Below are 16100 nucleotides of genomic sequence, written 5' to 3' on the forward strand. Positions count from 1 at the left end.
GCCCGAACATCATTGCTCTTATGGGCCCAATTCCCCATGGAAGTCAGTGGGAGTTTGTACAGAGATTGATCAAAATCTGAGCAGGGACTTCACGATTTGGCTTTATTATTATATTGAGAACTCCTATAGAACTTAATTCCCCACCCCCCAATAATTTTTTACTTTTCCTGTAGAATTTAGTAACCATCCCTGCTGTAGAATTATATAGGATGGTGTGACGGGGCATCTGCCCTGCACAAGCCCCGATAGGGTTAAAACCCAGCCTGGAGGGCTACAAGGAAACAGACAATTAGGGCTGTGGCTGCACGGCTGGACCAGCCAGTCAGGGCCCAGCTGGCCCATATAAAAAGGAAGCTGCAGGCCAGAGCAAGGTTGTCTGCTGCAGGAAGCCCAAGGGAGGGGACTGGCTTCCTAGAGGGCTGCAGAGACTAGCACTGTGAACAGGGCTGCTAGGACTTGCAGGCCCAAGGCCCTGGAAGAGGGTGAAGGAGCCAGAAGCAGGAGCCGAAGGTGCTGGGGAAGTGGTCCAGGGACTTGAGACAGACTGGTGGAGAATGAAAGGAGGGACAGCGGGAAGCTGTTATTTACAGGGTCCCTGGGCTGGGACCCAGAATAGTGGGTGGGCCTGGGTCCCTTCCTCCCCCCACTCGCTGCTGAAGAAGCAGCCAGGCTATGGACTGCCAAGCTGCTGCAAGGAGCCACTAAATTGTTGCAGAAGGAGGCCCCTGGAAGGGGGAACCTGGATTGTGACATGGCTGGAGGGCTGTGCCCTGACGCAGAGGCAGTGAGACTGGAACTGTAGTGGGTCTGCAAGTGGAGATAAGGACGGGAGAGCCACCACCACCACTGGAGGGCACGCCTGCTGACCAGAGCCAATTCCCAAAATGGCCAGCAGGAGGCGTCAGTGCGGTGAGTGACCCTGTGACAGATGGTTTAAAAAAAACAAACTCAAACTATGGAAAGGTGCTGATTCCCTATTAGAGTCATACCTATTAGAGTCTATTGGACTTTTCCATATGGGGAATGGAAGTCAGGTGCACTGTCAGATTAATACCTGCTTTCAGCTGGGATCACAGTCACGATAATTCCTTAGGCCTCAGTGACTGGGAACCACAGGGAAAGCAGTACCACTGCCAACAAGACATGAATGTGACAATTAAGAAAAAGAAGTGCCCCCCCACACCCTTCTCAGTGGCCTGAGCACAGGACTGGGACACAGATACTGATCATTCAGGCTTCGACTCTCCCTGTGACCTTGGGAAAATCACTTTCCCTCTCTCTGCCTCAGTTACCTCAATTATAAAATGTGGGTAACACCCCTGACTTAGCTCCCAGGAGGTATTGCCCATTACCTCAAGTTTTAAAGTGCTTTGAAGAGGAAGGGTGCTAGGCCTTATCGTGAGAGACGGGCAGATGGAGAGGGCTGGAGAGGTGCTTGGCACTCAGCAGCACAGAAACACAGCCTATCTAGCCACAGCTGAACTACGCCTCTGAGGGAGGCAAGCCCAGCAGGTCTAAGCTGGGGATCCTGCTGTATCCTTCGCTATTTATACAATCATCCATTCCACGAGCTATAAAACTATCTACTGAGAGACGCAGCAATGTCCTGAGTAACGTAATCTGGAGAAACCCATGTCTTTTCTGCAGGAATCGGATTCTTTAAAATGGGCAGCAAAACACTCTCCAGAGCTGTCTGGGGAGCTGCTGAGGGATCCGTAGCTTGGAATTTCTTCCTGTTCAGTCGCCCATCTGCTCTCTGAATAACCCACAGATGCCAAGTGGCTTCACTTTCTGTAAGATCCCGTCTTCCTCGCTAATCCAACTCCCTGGGACTATAACAGGGTCACGGGGCCCAGCTCAGTGTCTCCGAGCTGTACCTCTGTGGTCACACTCTGGGCTTTCTCAGCGCTCTGCTGCTCCTCTTTGTCCTTCTCTGCCAAGGCCTCTTGTGAAGTGTTTTCATACAAAGATGGAGGCAAGTCATCCATCCCAAAGACCCTCTCGTAGCTCAGAATGAGAAACTCCACAATCTGGGCCTGGTACCCAGAGTCTACGAGGCATGACATGGAGACATCACACCCTGAGCCGGGCCGGATCAGCGTTGGCCCAAAGATTATCCCCAGGTTGTTGGGAGACATCTTGTTCTCTTCGTATCTCTGAGCCACCCTGGGAAAGGGAAACATCATGGTTAGGGGCTTCCCAGCTCTCAAACCCATTGCAGTGAGTGGGAGGGACGGAATGGGCAGGTAGCAGGGGAGCTGATAGCACCATTTCCTGGCACAGATATACATCCTGACCCTGGCAGGAACTGGATGGGTGAGGGAGGGGATGAGGTTCTGGTTTCCAACGCTCAGACTCCACTGTTCCCTCTAAGCTGTGCACGTGTGCGCGTATACACTGATCCTAAACCCCATGCACACAGCGAAACACTGTGCGCACAAAAATTTGCATAGAAGAGATTTTTTGCACACACAGCCTGTCAAAAATTAGAGGGAACATTGACTGTGACCCAAGAAACTGCTCTGAGCTGAGTGAAAAGTCTAGCTCTAAGAGAAGATGCTTGGTCAGCGCTGAATGAAAGGAGCTTGGGGACATAGGCCCATGTCTCCCATTGCCCTAATGGGGATTCTGGCTCTGCACCCAGTTTAACTGTAAAGTGCCATCAGTTAAGGAGTGGCCAGACAGCTAATCTGGGACCAGGGCCTTTTCCTTCTCCCTTGTTGGGAGCTGCAAGGGTCTCACCTTTCTTCTGAATAGGCTTTTCCCTCATGGCTGTCCCTTTGGGTCTAACCCTGCCCTTTTGCTGGCGAAGGAGGCTACAGACATGTCAGCACTTCAAGCTGAGGGTGTAATTCCCAGCTAGTGTGCTAAACACGGATCATGGCTGTGGCAGTAGTGCAATGGCAGGAGAGGCTAGCTGTACTGAGCCACTGATGCCAGACTCATCCTCGGGGCAGCTGGCCCCTCCCGCCGCTTGTGCTGCTGTGGCTACATGCTATTTTTAGCATGCTACCTCACGGAGAGCTAGCTCGAGTATGTTTTCTCAAGCTGGAAATTATACGCCAACTCCAAGTGTAGATGTGTTCTAAGAACTTGTTCTGATACTGACCTGCCATTGTGCCAGATGCTCATCTGGGGAGCAAGATCTCTGCAGCAATCTCTTTGCAGCACTAGCGTCTAACAGACCCCCTCCCCATCCAGGTAACGCTAATCAGCAAGCCAGCCCCTTGTCCCCATCACCTGTACAGATGTGCAATGAGATGTCGCAGGGTGTTGTAGTTAGTCCCAGGCAGTTTGCTCAGCAAGTCCTTCATGCTTTGAATGGGATCCGCTGAGAACCCTGAGCTGTCTCTCTTCCCTTCCCCAGGTCTCTGTAGGTCCTTGGCAAGTGCGATTAATTCATCGTAGAGCTCATACTGGAGCACTGGTCCTGACAGCTGCGGTGAGATGAGGGAGATTGTGTTACTGCAGCCTGCCTATTTGATGCTCTGGGGAAAGTCCCATGAAGGACCTTTGCTGGTGTCAGTGGCCCCGCAGTCGTGGCCCCCTTCAGCCACATGCTCCCAGGCTCATACCAACTCTTATCCCCATGATGTGCAAACTAGTGATTGGCTCCCTGATTTCACATGAACTTCTAGCGTCTGCAGAGAAGGCCCAGGCCTCGCCAGAATTGCCTTTCACATGGAATTAATATTTGGGGAAGCTCAGAAATAACCCAGGCCTGCTACTGCTCAGGGAAGCCTTGGGTCTCATCTGCCCTTTATCACTGCAAGCCATGAGGCCTGGTGAGGTCAGGAAACTTCCCAGGGACCATCTTAGACAGTCACTCCCATGGCACCACAGAAGGTAAAAGTTAGGAGATCAGTGCCTGGAATTAATCCCTGATTCTACAGTAAACAAACAGACATCAACACATCCCAGTGCCTCAAAAACCCAGCTAAGAGCAAGCCAGGAACAGGGGTTGCCACCCTCCCAGAGATGCACCAGAAACTGAAGCCAGGAGCCTGCAAGTAGCCAGGACCAGAGTCTGATCCTGGTTCCTCCTGGGGATTTGCTACCCACCTCCTTCAGGAAATGCTTCAGGACGCCAGTGATGTCATGGGGAGAATGTTCTGAGAGCTCCACCAGCTCCCTCCCATTTTCAAATGCCTGGCAGAGCTTCTCCACCCGGGCCTTGGCCCCACTTATCCGATAGATCCCCTGCATTATTGAAATGGGGAAAGGGCAAGGGATCCTGGTTAGATAATGTGAGAGGAGTGGGGAGGGAAGGGCCAGGAACTAACAGGACAGCTTAATTTCTGCAGCTAAGGCCAAGAAGGGATGTGACATTCTCTTTCCCCCTGTGGACAGGCAACAAAGGGTTATATGCAGAGACTCGGTACTCAGCCACCCCCATGATGGGCCATTAGAAATACCAGAGCTAGAGGAAACCAGAGAGAATTTTAATTAGTCTGTCTTGATGCCAGGTGACCTGTGCCAGCTGCCTGGGCCACCATCAATGGTTCACCAGGGAAACCCCCTTTGTGAAAAAAGAAAAGGAGTACTTGTGGCACCTTAGAGACTAACCAATTTATTTGAGCATAAGCTTTCGTGAGCTACAGCTCACTTCATCGGAGTTCCTGTCAAAGTCAAATGGAGCGTAATCCTGGTCCCCAGCGGGAGCAGGACCAAGCCCTGTGCTGGACTCAACCCCAGGGCTGCTCACCTGCACTCCGAGGGCACGTGCCTCGATTTCTGAGGTGCATTTCACAACTATGAATGGAACCTCTTCTGGGAAATCCCGTGGGACCTGTGTGAAGTCGATGCCAAAGAGGGGCACTCGGCTGGGCAGCTTCTTGTGGCCACAGGTGATCAGGAGGTTCTCCAGGCACTTCCTGTGGCAGGTCAGGTAGCACTGCAATGGTAGGACGATCTTGCAGTTAGGCACTAATTACAGTTCAGCAAGGGGAAAGTGTCCAGAAGCTGCGGAAAGTGTCTCCCCCGGGGCACGTCACAGGCTCTCCCTTCTCCTGTTCCCTCCATTCCCTGTTCTACACCTCTCTGCAGAAGCACATCATTGGGAGATACTTCCCCTTTGCCTCCCTTTCCTCCGCTGTTATGGCAGAGCAGCCTGGGGTAAGAGACAGGGAGATGGTCATGCACTGAGTTGTTGGCCTCACAGTGTGGGGCCCATTCACATAGTTTTGCAGCGGGGACATGCCTGCAGTGAGATAACCAGCTCTCCCTGGCCCCTGTGCAAGGTATCTATAGTCCAGGGTGTTCTGAGCTTTCTCACCTCTTCACACTCGGTGCCACTGACCATAAAGGTTTCACACTCCCTGCACTTGGACGGACCCCGCAATTTCCGCAGCCGGTGGGTCTGTGCTGCACTTGACAGAGAGATGTTCTTAAACTGACACTGGGATGATCCATTTTCTGGTGCAGCAACCATGTAAATAACAAGAAGACATTATAAAAAGTCATTCATGCCATCTAGAAATGCAAAAGACTTAGCAGCCCATTTCTCTAGACAGCTGGGCAGTTCTCTTGTCCTGCTATCTATTGGGGATGATAAGGGGTGCTCAACATAATGACTGATGGTTATTGGCTTAACTGGAGGGGGCCTGAAATAGAATTTGGGACATTGCTGCCAGATGTAAGTGAGCAGCAGTAGCATAGCTCTACTGAGGTTCAGGGCTGGAATACCACGGGGCGTTGTGGATTGGAAGGGGCATCAACAGAGCTGCTGTGGGGAGCCCAGGTTTAGAATAGCAGGGGCCTGTGGTTTTGGATTGAGGAGCATCAGCAGAGCTGTATATGTTGGGTGGGGAGCCCAGAGCTGGAATAGCAATCGGGGCGGGGGGGCTGCAGGTCCAAACTGAGGGGCATCAGCAGAGCTGTATGGGGGTCCAGAACTGGAATAGCAGGGGCGCTGCCCGTTGGGATTTACATGCATTGACAGGGCTGTGTATGGAAAGCTCCCTTTCATAAGCATAACAGAATGGGGAAGCACATGGGATGCAGGATGCTCTCCTGCTGTTTCTTTTTATCAGTCATGTAGGTTTGTTTATTGCTCACCATTTTCATATGTTTGAGATGAATCTCTCTCTTCAAAATCATCCGAGGAGGACATGGTGCCTGTGGATGAAGCTTTTAGCAACATCCTACTTTGGTGCCCTGGAGACAAGGAGGAAGGTTTTACATTATACAAAATACAAGATGTACTTTATTTACGTGACAGGTTTCAGAGTGGTACCTGTGTTAGTCTGTATCAGCAGAAAGAACGAGGAGTACTTGTGGCACCTTAGAGACGAACAAATTTATTTGAGCATAAGCTGTCGTGGGCTAAAGCCTACTTCATCAGATGCATGCAGTGGAAAATACAGTAGGAAGAGATATACACATATACACAGAGAACATGAAAAAATGGGGGTTGCCATACCAACTCTTAATAGCCAACCTTAATCAGTTGGTCTTGTTATCATCAGGAGAAAAAAACTTTTGTAGTGATAATCAGGATGGCCCATGTCAAACAGTTGACAAGAAGGTGTGAGTAACAGTAGGGGGAAAATTAGCAAGGGGAAATAGTGTAATGACTCATCCACTCCCAGTCTTTATTCAAGCCTAATTTAATGGTGTCCAGTTTGCAGTTTAATTCCAGTTCTGCTGTTTTGCATTGGAGTCTTTTTTTGAAGTTTTATTGTTGAATAATTGCGACTTGTAGGTCTGTAACTGAGTGTCCAGGGAGGCTGAAGTGTTCTCCGACTAGTTTCTGAATGTTATAATCCTTGACGTCTGATTTGTGTCCATTTATTCTTTTGCGTAGAGACTGTCCGGTTTGGCCAATGTACATGGCAGAGGGGCATTGCTGGCATATATCACACTGGTAGATGCGTAGGTGAACAAGTCTCTGATAATGTGGCTGATGTGAGATCCTATGATGGTGTCCCTTGAATAGATATGTGGACAGAGTTGGCAACGGGCTTTGCTGCAAGGATAGGTTCCTGGATTAGTGTTTTTGTTGTGTGGTGTGTGGTTGCTGGTGAGTATTTGCTTCAAGTTGGGGGGGCTGTCTGTCAGCGAGCACTGGCCTGTCTCCCAAGATCTGTGAGAGTGAGGGATCATCCTCTTGAAGGACAGAGTCCTTGCTTACAGACAGCCCCCCAACCTGAAGCAAATACTCACCAGCAACCACACAACAAAAACACTAACCCAGGAACCTATCCTTGCAGCAAAGCCCGTTGCCATCATGTGCCAGCAATGCCCTTTTGCCATGTACATTGGCCAAACCGGACAGTCTCTATGCAAAAGAAAATAAATGGACACAAATCAGACTACAAGAAATATAACATTCAAAAACCAGTCAGAGAACACTTCAACTTGCCTGTGTGTGTGTGTCTATATAGATCTCTTCCTACTGTATTTTCCACTGCATGCTTCTGATGAAGTGGGTTTTAGCCCACGAAAGCTTATGCTCAAATTTGTTGGTCTCTAAGGTGCCACAAGTACTCCTCATTCTTTCTTTTATTTATGTGTTGCACATTATAGAAAAAATAAAAAAAGCTCCAAATCACATTTAATTTCTATTGAAGTTTTTTTGTTAGTATGAATATTAGGCAGAAAGTGCCATTCTTCTCACCTGGGCTAGAGGTGGGAGAGTCCAGGGAGCGGGATTCGCAACTCCCACCCAGGCTTTCTGTGTCACTGTAGAAGGATTTGTTTACACCTGTAAAAGGTGAAGTAAAAAAGACAGATCATCTCAACACCCTGACTAATGTCTCAGCAGCAGTTTCTAAATGTACAATCTCATCTGCTGGGGTCTTTACTCTTACCGACAATGCTTCAGAACAACTGACCTTTCTGCTAATATCTTTTAAAACAGAAACATAGGCACAATGAGAGCCTGGTAATCCAAAGAGCAATCTGGAGGCATTTTTGCTGAATCATGCCATGCTTTTTAAAGACCTTTAGGAAATGTCCTTTTGTGCCAGAAAAGTTTAATGACAATTATTTTCTACCGTAATGAGATTTCCAAAATGTCTTTGAGAGAAATTTTAAGATGGTGAAATGGGATGTTAAATGTGCAATGAAAGGCGATGATCTGTGGAAGGAGCATGTAAAACTTGAAAATATAAAATACCACTCTGGCCTGAACTGAAGGAATAACAAGAGAAGGCTTACTGGCTGCACTGCCTGTCACAGCCCACTCTAAGGTGGCTTGCATACAGAGTATAGTCAAGCATGAAATCAAACATGAGGTTATAAAAGTGATTCATAGATATTTAGGTCAGAAGGGACCATTATGATCATCTAGTCTGACCTCCTGCACAACGCAGGCCACAGAACCTCACCCACCGCTCCTGTGAAAAACCTCTCACCTATGTCTGAGCTACTGAAGTCCTCAAATCGTGGTTTAAAGACTTCAAGGAGCGGAGAATCCTCCAGCAAGTGACCCGTGCCCCATGCTACAGAGGAAGGCGAAAAACCTCCAGGGCCTCTTCCAATCTGCCCTGGAGGAAAATTCCTTTCTGACCCCAAATAGGGCGATCAGCTAAACCCTGAGCATATTGGCAAGATTCACCAGCCAGATACAAGTAAAGCGGTCTGATGCTGCAAGTAAAGGGGTCTGAGGGTACACTGGATGTCCCCAGTCCCCAAACTGCCAGAAAATCCATAAATGTTTTCACAGGACAGAGAAACAACAAAGTTTCAGAAAAAAAATCTCCATTTCAGGTCACACACCAGGAGATGGACAAGAGCTTCCAAGGCATTCAGGCCATGAACCAGCTTGTTTGTACCTTTATTAAAATGCTGTAAGGCTTATGTACCATGCAAATAGACTACACCTGCCTTATCCATGACAGCATCTCCTGGTTAAAGCTCAGAATGACCTTCACAGCTTTTTTTTTTTTTTTTTTTTTTGGAACATACCTGTTGTCTAAGATGCCTGTGGATGTGGAGTGAATAAAACCTGACACTTTGTGAGATAAAAGTAAAATTTTCTGATTCAATCAGGGAACAAATTTTCATGACCCTGAATCCCTTTCCATAAAATGGCAGCAGCCAAACCAGACACAGTTCCAGTCTAGAGAAAGCCCTGGGCTCTGACTCTTTTTAGGTTATTAATAACCTAACCTCTCCTTGCTACGCTTGGCTACATATATATAGGAATCAAGCAGCAGTGACACAACAGAGAGTTAACTTTTCCTTGTTAAATTAAACCCACTTTGTTCACTGTTTGTGGAAAACTGCTTTCCTGATGCATCTTCTGCAGATGTGCTCAGATCAGCGGCCGAGGATGAGATGCAGGAGTATTGCACTGCATTCTTTTTTCTGCCACTAGGGGGAGACCTGAGACCGACAAACACAGAGAAACAAGTTTCAGAGTAGCAGCCCTGTGAGTCTGTATTTACCAAAAAACAGGATGACTTGTGGCACCTTAGAGACTAACAAATTTATTTGAACATAAGCTTTTGTGAGCTACAGCTCACTGCATCGGATGGATTCAGTGGAAGCTCATGCTCAAATAAATTTGTTAGTCTCTAAGGTGCCACAAGTCCTCCTTTTCTTTTTACAGAGATGAGGAAATATTTTTTATTCAGCCAACTTCATTTTGTGAAAGAGACAAACTTTTGAACAACACAGACTTATTCAGGTCTGGGACCACCATGACTACAACAATGCTTCAAATGAAATACACAAGCAGGGGGCATTTTGTGTTTTGTTTTTTTAAAAATGTCTTTAATTAGTTCAAATATTATTGCCCCATAGATGTACATGGTGCTTTAGAGCCATATAAGGGGACCAGGTCCTGGCCTCCGGAAGTTTACAGGTATTTGTATGCTGGTCTTTTCAAAGAAGCCAGGGGCAAGTGCACACTAGATTGAGAGTCAATACTAAGAACATAAGAATGGCCATACTAGGTCAGAACAATGGTCCATCTAGCCCAGTATCTATCTTCTGACAGTGGCTGGTGGCAGATGCTTGTGAGGGAATGAACAGAACAAGGCAATTATTGAGTGATCTAGCCCCTGTTGTCCAGTCCCAGCTTCTGGCAGTCAAAGGTTTAGGGACACCAGAGCATGGACCCCTGACAATCTTGGCTAATAGCCATAGATGGACCTATCCTCCATGAACTCATCTAATTCTGTTTTGAACCTAGTTATACTCTTGGCTTCCACACTATCCCCTGGCAATGAGTTCTGCAGGTCAACTGTGCATTGTGTGAAGAAATACTTCCTTATGTTTGTTATAAACCTGTTGCCCATTAATTTCAATATAACTAAGTTTAATATAATTTCCCATATATTTTCTGTCTACAGGAAGTATATAAAGATGGGTAGTTTGGAAATCAAACATCATACATATGAGATAATGAGGATCAATACATTAAACAAGTGGGAGAAATAACTCCTGACTTGGGACAGACAGCTGGGCCAAGTTATCCTTGTGCAGCCTCTAACACTTACTGATGGTCACAAGGAAAGCAAATGATCTTTGGGAGTCTGTTCTCTGCTAATGTTAATGGAAGCTATGCAGAGACCTCAAGGAGAGAACAGACCCTTCTGGACTTTGGCTTGTGGTACTTCTCAAAGTGATCAGCTAGCCTATTCCATGTCTTCTCAGCATTAATAACCCTGCAGCATCACAAGTGACTTTATAGCGTAAAATGTTTTGAATGAGTCTTTTTATTCAGCTTATTATACATTTCAAGCCCTGAAGTCACCAGCTCTGGTTCTACATTTCTTTACCTCCGCCCTGCAGGAATAAATGCTTCAAATTCAAACACCTCCATGGGGACCTCTTTCTTCTGCAACTTCTGAATGAATTCCAGATATTTCTCACCCACTTTGTAGGGCTTGCAGTACTCAGTCATGTTCTCGTACCCCACTGGAATCTTCTCTGCCTGAGTCTGCTGCAACTTGAACATCCTCAAGGTGACCTTATGGAAATCCCAAAAAGCATGAAACACCCCTAGGCCTAGGTGACCCTCTTTCTCTTGAATCTCAGGTGTGTCCCCCAGGCTCTCAGTTCAGTTTGTGAACAAGGCTCCTGCACAGGCCCCACGGTTACCCACACTTTCCTGCTTATTGATATATCTGCCTAGCATTTTAGTTTCACTTTGTTAATGAAATTACACAAAGAATTGCATTTAATTTAAATAAACCTGCATACAAGCCCATTAGCCAGTCAAAACACAGACCCCTACCCCATATCCAGCTGCTCTAGGAACTGTACTTCAGTCATGGTCAGGTGAAGCTGGTGAGGGCTCCTCGGGGCCGGATTAACCTCTTGTGGGCCCCCTATAGGGGCAATGGAGCATGGCGCGGTAGGGGTCGTTCCCCGGAGTGACGGGCCAGCCAGGGGCCGTTGGGCATGGCATGGCAGGGGTGGCCCTGCTCCGCCCAGCCCAGTGAGAGGGCCCTATTTACAAACCAGCAGTTGCCAGATGCACAATGGCCTGCCCGGCTCTGTGCTGCCAGCGTGCCCCTTCCCCTCGGGGGTGGGCCCATGCCATGCCACACAGCCTCCCCACCGCCCCTGATTCCCTATGGCCAGAACCCCCCAGACCCAGGGGCTGGTGGGGTCTCAGGGCACAGTGCAAGCAGAGCAGGCTGGGGCCCGTCCTGAACGTGGGCCCGGCTCTAAGGCACCATTGGTGCCATTGTAAACCAGGCACTGGGGCTCCTCTGGGCAAGCCAAGAGAGGACTTCACCTCCTCTATGCTGAATCATATACAGGACGAGCTTTGCTCACTGGCTCTGAGCCTGCTCTCTAGCCTCTGTGTTTGTCTCCACATCGTCTGTCACCAGATTCAGCCTTGTCCCACAGACTCCCCTGGTAAACTAGGAGGTTTGTGGTCACTATAGCTATGTATGTGACCACTGATCCTTGCAAAGTCAGCACTAACGTGATGCTCAGGATGTGATCTGAGTTCCGATTGCTTGAGAACCATCACATTAATTATCTGTATAGTAGAGAAAGATCAGGTGGCTCTGTCCTGAATGATGACTTCCCTGTGACTGGGGCAAGTGGCACAGCAGTGTCATACTCACCCGTGTCAGCACCTCATCTCCTTGGTAAATGAGTTTCCGGATATGGGAGACAATCCTCTCCCGCACCTTTTCCAGCTCCTGCCGACGGGAGTTGGCATCACTGATGCACGTCTTGTAAGAAACTTCTGTTTCCTGAACCTGGGTGCAGCAAAATAAAGAATGAAGAAGCAGCAATGCCAGGCTGGGAACCCTGGAAATCACAGGCAGGCAACCATAGTGCAGCCAGGAGTGAGGGTGACATGTGATAACGCAGAACACAAAGGGAGATGAGCTGGATGGGGCTATCGGCTTGTTTGTTAAGCATTTATATTAAGTCTTAGTGCTGATTTTCAATACTTTTGTTGATACATTTTAAAAAATCAAAGATTGGACAACTATTTTTGTGAAAAATTTAAAATTTTAGTAAGGCTGCAAACTCTCCATAAGGCTAGTGAATTCAAAACCCATCTGTGTCACTGGAGCATTCTGCGTTGCTCTGCAGCACATTCAGTTGTAATGCTAGGTGTTCAGCCTACAGGGGTATCTAGCCCAGCATGGTAAAGCCACTGAGCATTGAATATTCCTCTTTACATGAGGAGCTACTTCAGGGTCCCAAACTCTTCTGGGCACAGGTGCCTTTGTCGGTGCCAAAAATGGGAAAGAGCAGAGGGTATCCAAAATGATTAAAGGCTGAAAACTCAAGACCTAGCCCTGCTCAACCCCACATCCCAGCAGCAAAGGATGAACCTGGTAGCCTCATAATATTTTACTTCGTGCAAAATATTTCAAGTGGCTTCTAGTTCGTTGAGTCTGTTCCCCAGTTATCTGTATAAGAGAGAAGTGATATAAGCCCAGGTTTCAGAGTAGCAGCCGTGTTAGTCTGTATTTGCAAAAAGAAAAGGAGTACTTGTGGCACCTTAGAGTCTAATCAATTTATTTGAGCATAAGCTTTCGTGAGCTACAGCTCACTTCATCGGATGCATCACCTTCAATTGTGCCTCCTCACGAGTGCGGCGCCGTTTTTCCAGCTGCTTGTTGGCGCTGCCAGGGTGGGTTGCTGCTATGCCCTGGTACTCATCTTCTGCCTTGGCACTCAGCAGCTTGGCTTTCTCCAACTCCTCGCAGCGTTGTATGTAGTGAAGACGGGACTTGCGCAAGGATGACAGTGAATCATTCTGGAATCCGAGAAGGAGGGCATTTAGGGCACATCGTCAGGCTGGAAGGAGACTGGGACCACAAGTCTGCTAGTCATAAAAGCATCTGTTTCTTGGGTGCCGAGTGTCACTTACTCTAAGGCCACTGCTAGTCAGTGTCAGACTGTGGAGAGGACTCTATGCAAGTATCACTTACAAGACCAAGGAGTAGGACTAGAACTCAGCATCTCCTGGCTCACTGCTCCTGACCACACTGCCCTGACTCATCATCATCCTCACTGCACACCTCCAACTAATTATTTACATATTAATGATGACTGTCATTAGGCTTTAGAGCATGTACCCCATTGAGATGAATGGGTATCTCTACACTGCAATTAGAGACCCGCGGCTGGCCCATGCCAGTTGACTAAGGATCACAGGGCTTAGCCTAAGGGGATGTTTAATTGCAGTGTAGATGTTAGGGCTCAGGCTGCAACCCAAGCTCTGGGACCCTCCCACCTTGCAGAGCAGTGTAGGGCAGGGTAAAGGGTTCCCAGTAAGGCTGCTGTTAGCACTTCTCCCTATGTGCTCTGAGAGGCCCTGTGTTCTCAGTGTTCTGGGCCTGTAGCTGTCAAGATGGCCTGGATCTCTCACCATTTTCCACCTCTTGGTCTCTTACCATTCTTTTCTGTTCCTTTAGCCATTGATCTTTGAATTCTTTCCGCCACTTCTCAATTTCATTCCTCTTGGCTGTGAGAGGCTGCAAGGGAATAAAGGTGCAGGTGAAAACAGCTTAGCTATACTCTAGCTCAGCCAGAAGCTATTGATGCAGACACCACTGAGAACCCTATGTTAGACAGGAAGTCACATGAAATGGTCACAATGGTCTCTTCTGGCCTTAACATTTCTGAGCCCCTAATGTCACCCCTTACCTTGTGTTACAAAGGCTGGAGCTGTTTAAGGATCAGTGTCAGGATGCTAACCCTACCCCTCTACTGCTGCAGCCTCTTTTCATACCCAGACAGTAAAGGGTTACATTAAACCAAGTCACTTCATGTCATCAAGATTGCAAGAGGGGAAAGTCTGAAGCATCTGCCCTGCCTCGGCCTGAGTAACTGGGCAAACTAGTGGGGAGGCAGAAAAATGCCTTCCGGGTCACTCAGAGTATGTTTACACTGGAATTAGACACCCATGGCTGGCCCAGGCCACCTGACTTGAGCTGCAGGGGCTTGGGCTGTGGGGCTGTTTAACTGTGGTGTACATGTTCCGGCTGGAGCTCCAGCCTGAGCCTGGACATCTACAACGCAACTAAACAGCCCCATAGCCTGAGCCCCACAAGCCCAAGTCAGTGGGCACAGGCTAGCTGTGGGTGTTTAACTGCAGTGTAGACATACCCCGAGCTGCTCTGCAGCTTCCACTGCAGCCTAAAGCTAGACTAGGTTCCAGACTGTGTGTGTCTCTCTCTCCCTCCCTCGCACACACACATGCACACCATTGAGAGGAGTAGGTACAGATCCTCCCAGCCCATTTAGCTCCCAATAAACTGTTACACACAGATATGCCAGGAGCACCTGCAGAGTGGCGCTCCATGCTATAGCATGTGATCCCCCTGCACAGGTCCTGGCATCCTGCCAGTTCAGCAGAGCAGAAACACTCTTCACAGGCATGGAAGAATGGGTAGGATGAGCCACAGCAAGGTTCTGCTCTGGAAAGGGACTGTGTAAAGTCCCTGTGTTTGTTGCCTCCCAGCAACTCCAGATCAAATGTGTGCAATTCTTTAGTAAGAAGGAACCACAGATTCCACCTGGCCCCTGAGAGGCAAGCTGGGGTCTTTCTGGCTCTCACTGTCACTGTTGACCCGAGAGAGCTGAGGTACCATATGGATGCTGGTCATGGGAAGGTGGAGAGAGACATGGTTTGAGAACAGCACCAGCTCTGGCATCTGAGGCTATGACATCAGAAACCAAAGCTCCCAGAATGCTGCTCTGTTGGGAAGTAACTTCCCTTTCCCAGAGGCTGGGTGTGGACTTCCTTCCCGTTTCTCTCAGTCAAATCAGAGAGAGCATCTAGCTCCCAAAAGATTAATGGGCCCGCCCTTGAACTACCCTGGCTGCTGCCTTTGGCTAACCAGTGAGATTAAACTGTCTGACCTAAGCAGGAAATACAGTACCTGGCAGTATTCTCTCAGCTGCAAAGCCCCTGCAGTCTCAATGGCTAAACTCCCAATCTTTATGTCATGTTCCAGGACCATGGCGTAGAGCAACTGGAGTGGCATGCAGACCTGGAGAGGCAGAGAGTGTGCATCATGTATACCAGGTAGCCACAACAGCTTCTCCAGGTTAAAGAGCTTTTGCTTATTATGAACTGAAATGGTTGTCCATGTTGATTACAGCTATAACAAACACACTCTGCACATCACAAAGCAGCATCAAAGGGAGTATTTATTCTCTGTTCCACTCCTTTGACATATTACGAATGCATCCCTTTGTCTACTGCATAGAACAATCTTTGTTCCCTTTATAACTGTATGGAAGAAAAAGGGAATTGTCCCAGCTCTGAGAGCTTTAATAACTATGACAGTTAATGCTAGACAGAACTTTTGGAAGGAATATAAAACCTCCTGCTTCAGGACTTAAACCAATCTCTAACTATTAGGAATTAGGATGAACTTTCATAGGAGGCAGATTACCCACAGCTGCCTACTGTGCAGTTTTTTGCACCTTCCCCTGAGGCTTCTGGTATTGGCCACTGGCAGAGACGGGATACTGGGCGAGATGAATAATGGGTCTAATCCAGTCTGGGAATTCCCATGTTCTTATGTTATGTCGGTATTTGGAATATCCTTAATGCCCTTGCTTAGACTTGTACCCAGCAAATTACTGAACTTCTTTGCAGTATTGTACTTTTAACAAATGGGAAATCATGTCCTGTAGGCTTCAGCATGATTGAA

General features: G+C 48.0%; 1 protein-coding gene across 2 annotated transcripts in view; it reads right to left on the reverse strand.

Moving 5' to 3' along the window:
- GMIP (GEM interacting protein) overlaps nucleotides 1-16100 on the reverse strand; it is a 41180-nt gene that overhangs the window by 3808 nt on the left and 21272 nt on the right. For both annotated transcript variants that reach the window (XM_077838714.1, XM_077838713.1), the window contains exons 7-19: nucleotides 15321-15431; nucleotides 13830-13910; nucleotides 13001-13189; nucleotides 12036-12173; nucleotides 10731-10921; nucleotides 9206-9330; nucleotides 7619-7705; nucleotides 6058-6156; nucleotides 5276-5415; nucleotides 4706-4894; nucleotides 4063-4200; nucleotides 3241-3437; nucleotides 1878-2166 (exon numbers count right to left, since the gene is read on the reverse strand). In XM_077838714.1, coding sequence (XP_077694840.1) covers nucleotides 1878-2166; nucleotides 3241-3437; nucleotides 4063-4200; nucleotides 4706-4894; nucleotides 5276-5415; nucleotides 6058-6156; nucleotides 7619-7705; nucleotides 9206-9330; nucleotides 10731-10921; nucleotides 12036-12173; nucleotides 13001-13189; nucleotides 13830-13910; nucleotides 15321-15431 — 1974 coding nt within the window. The remainder of the gene's footprint in view (nucleotides 1-1877; nucleotides 2167-3240; nucleotides 3438-4062; nucleotides 4201-4705; nucleotides 4895-5275; nucleotides 5416-6057; nucleotides 6157-7618; nucleotides 7706-9205; nucleotides 9331-10730; nucleotides 10922-12035; nucleotides 12174-13000; nucleotides 13190-13829; nucleotides 13911-15320; nucleotides 15432-16100) is intronic.

This window comes from Eretmochelys imbricata, chromosome 20, assembly GCF_965152235.1.
Source record: "Eretmochelys imbricata isolate rEreImb1 chromosome 20, rEreImb1.hap1, whole genome shotgun sequence".
Taxonomy (NCBI): domain Eukaryota; kingdom Metazoa; phylum Chordata; order Testudines; family Cheloniidae; genus Eretmochelys; species Eretmochelys imbricata.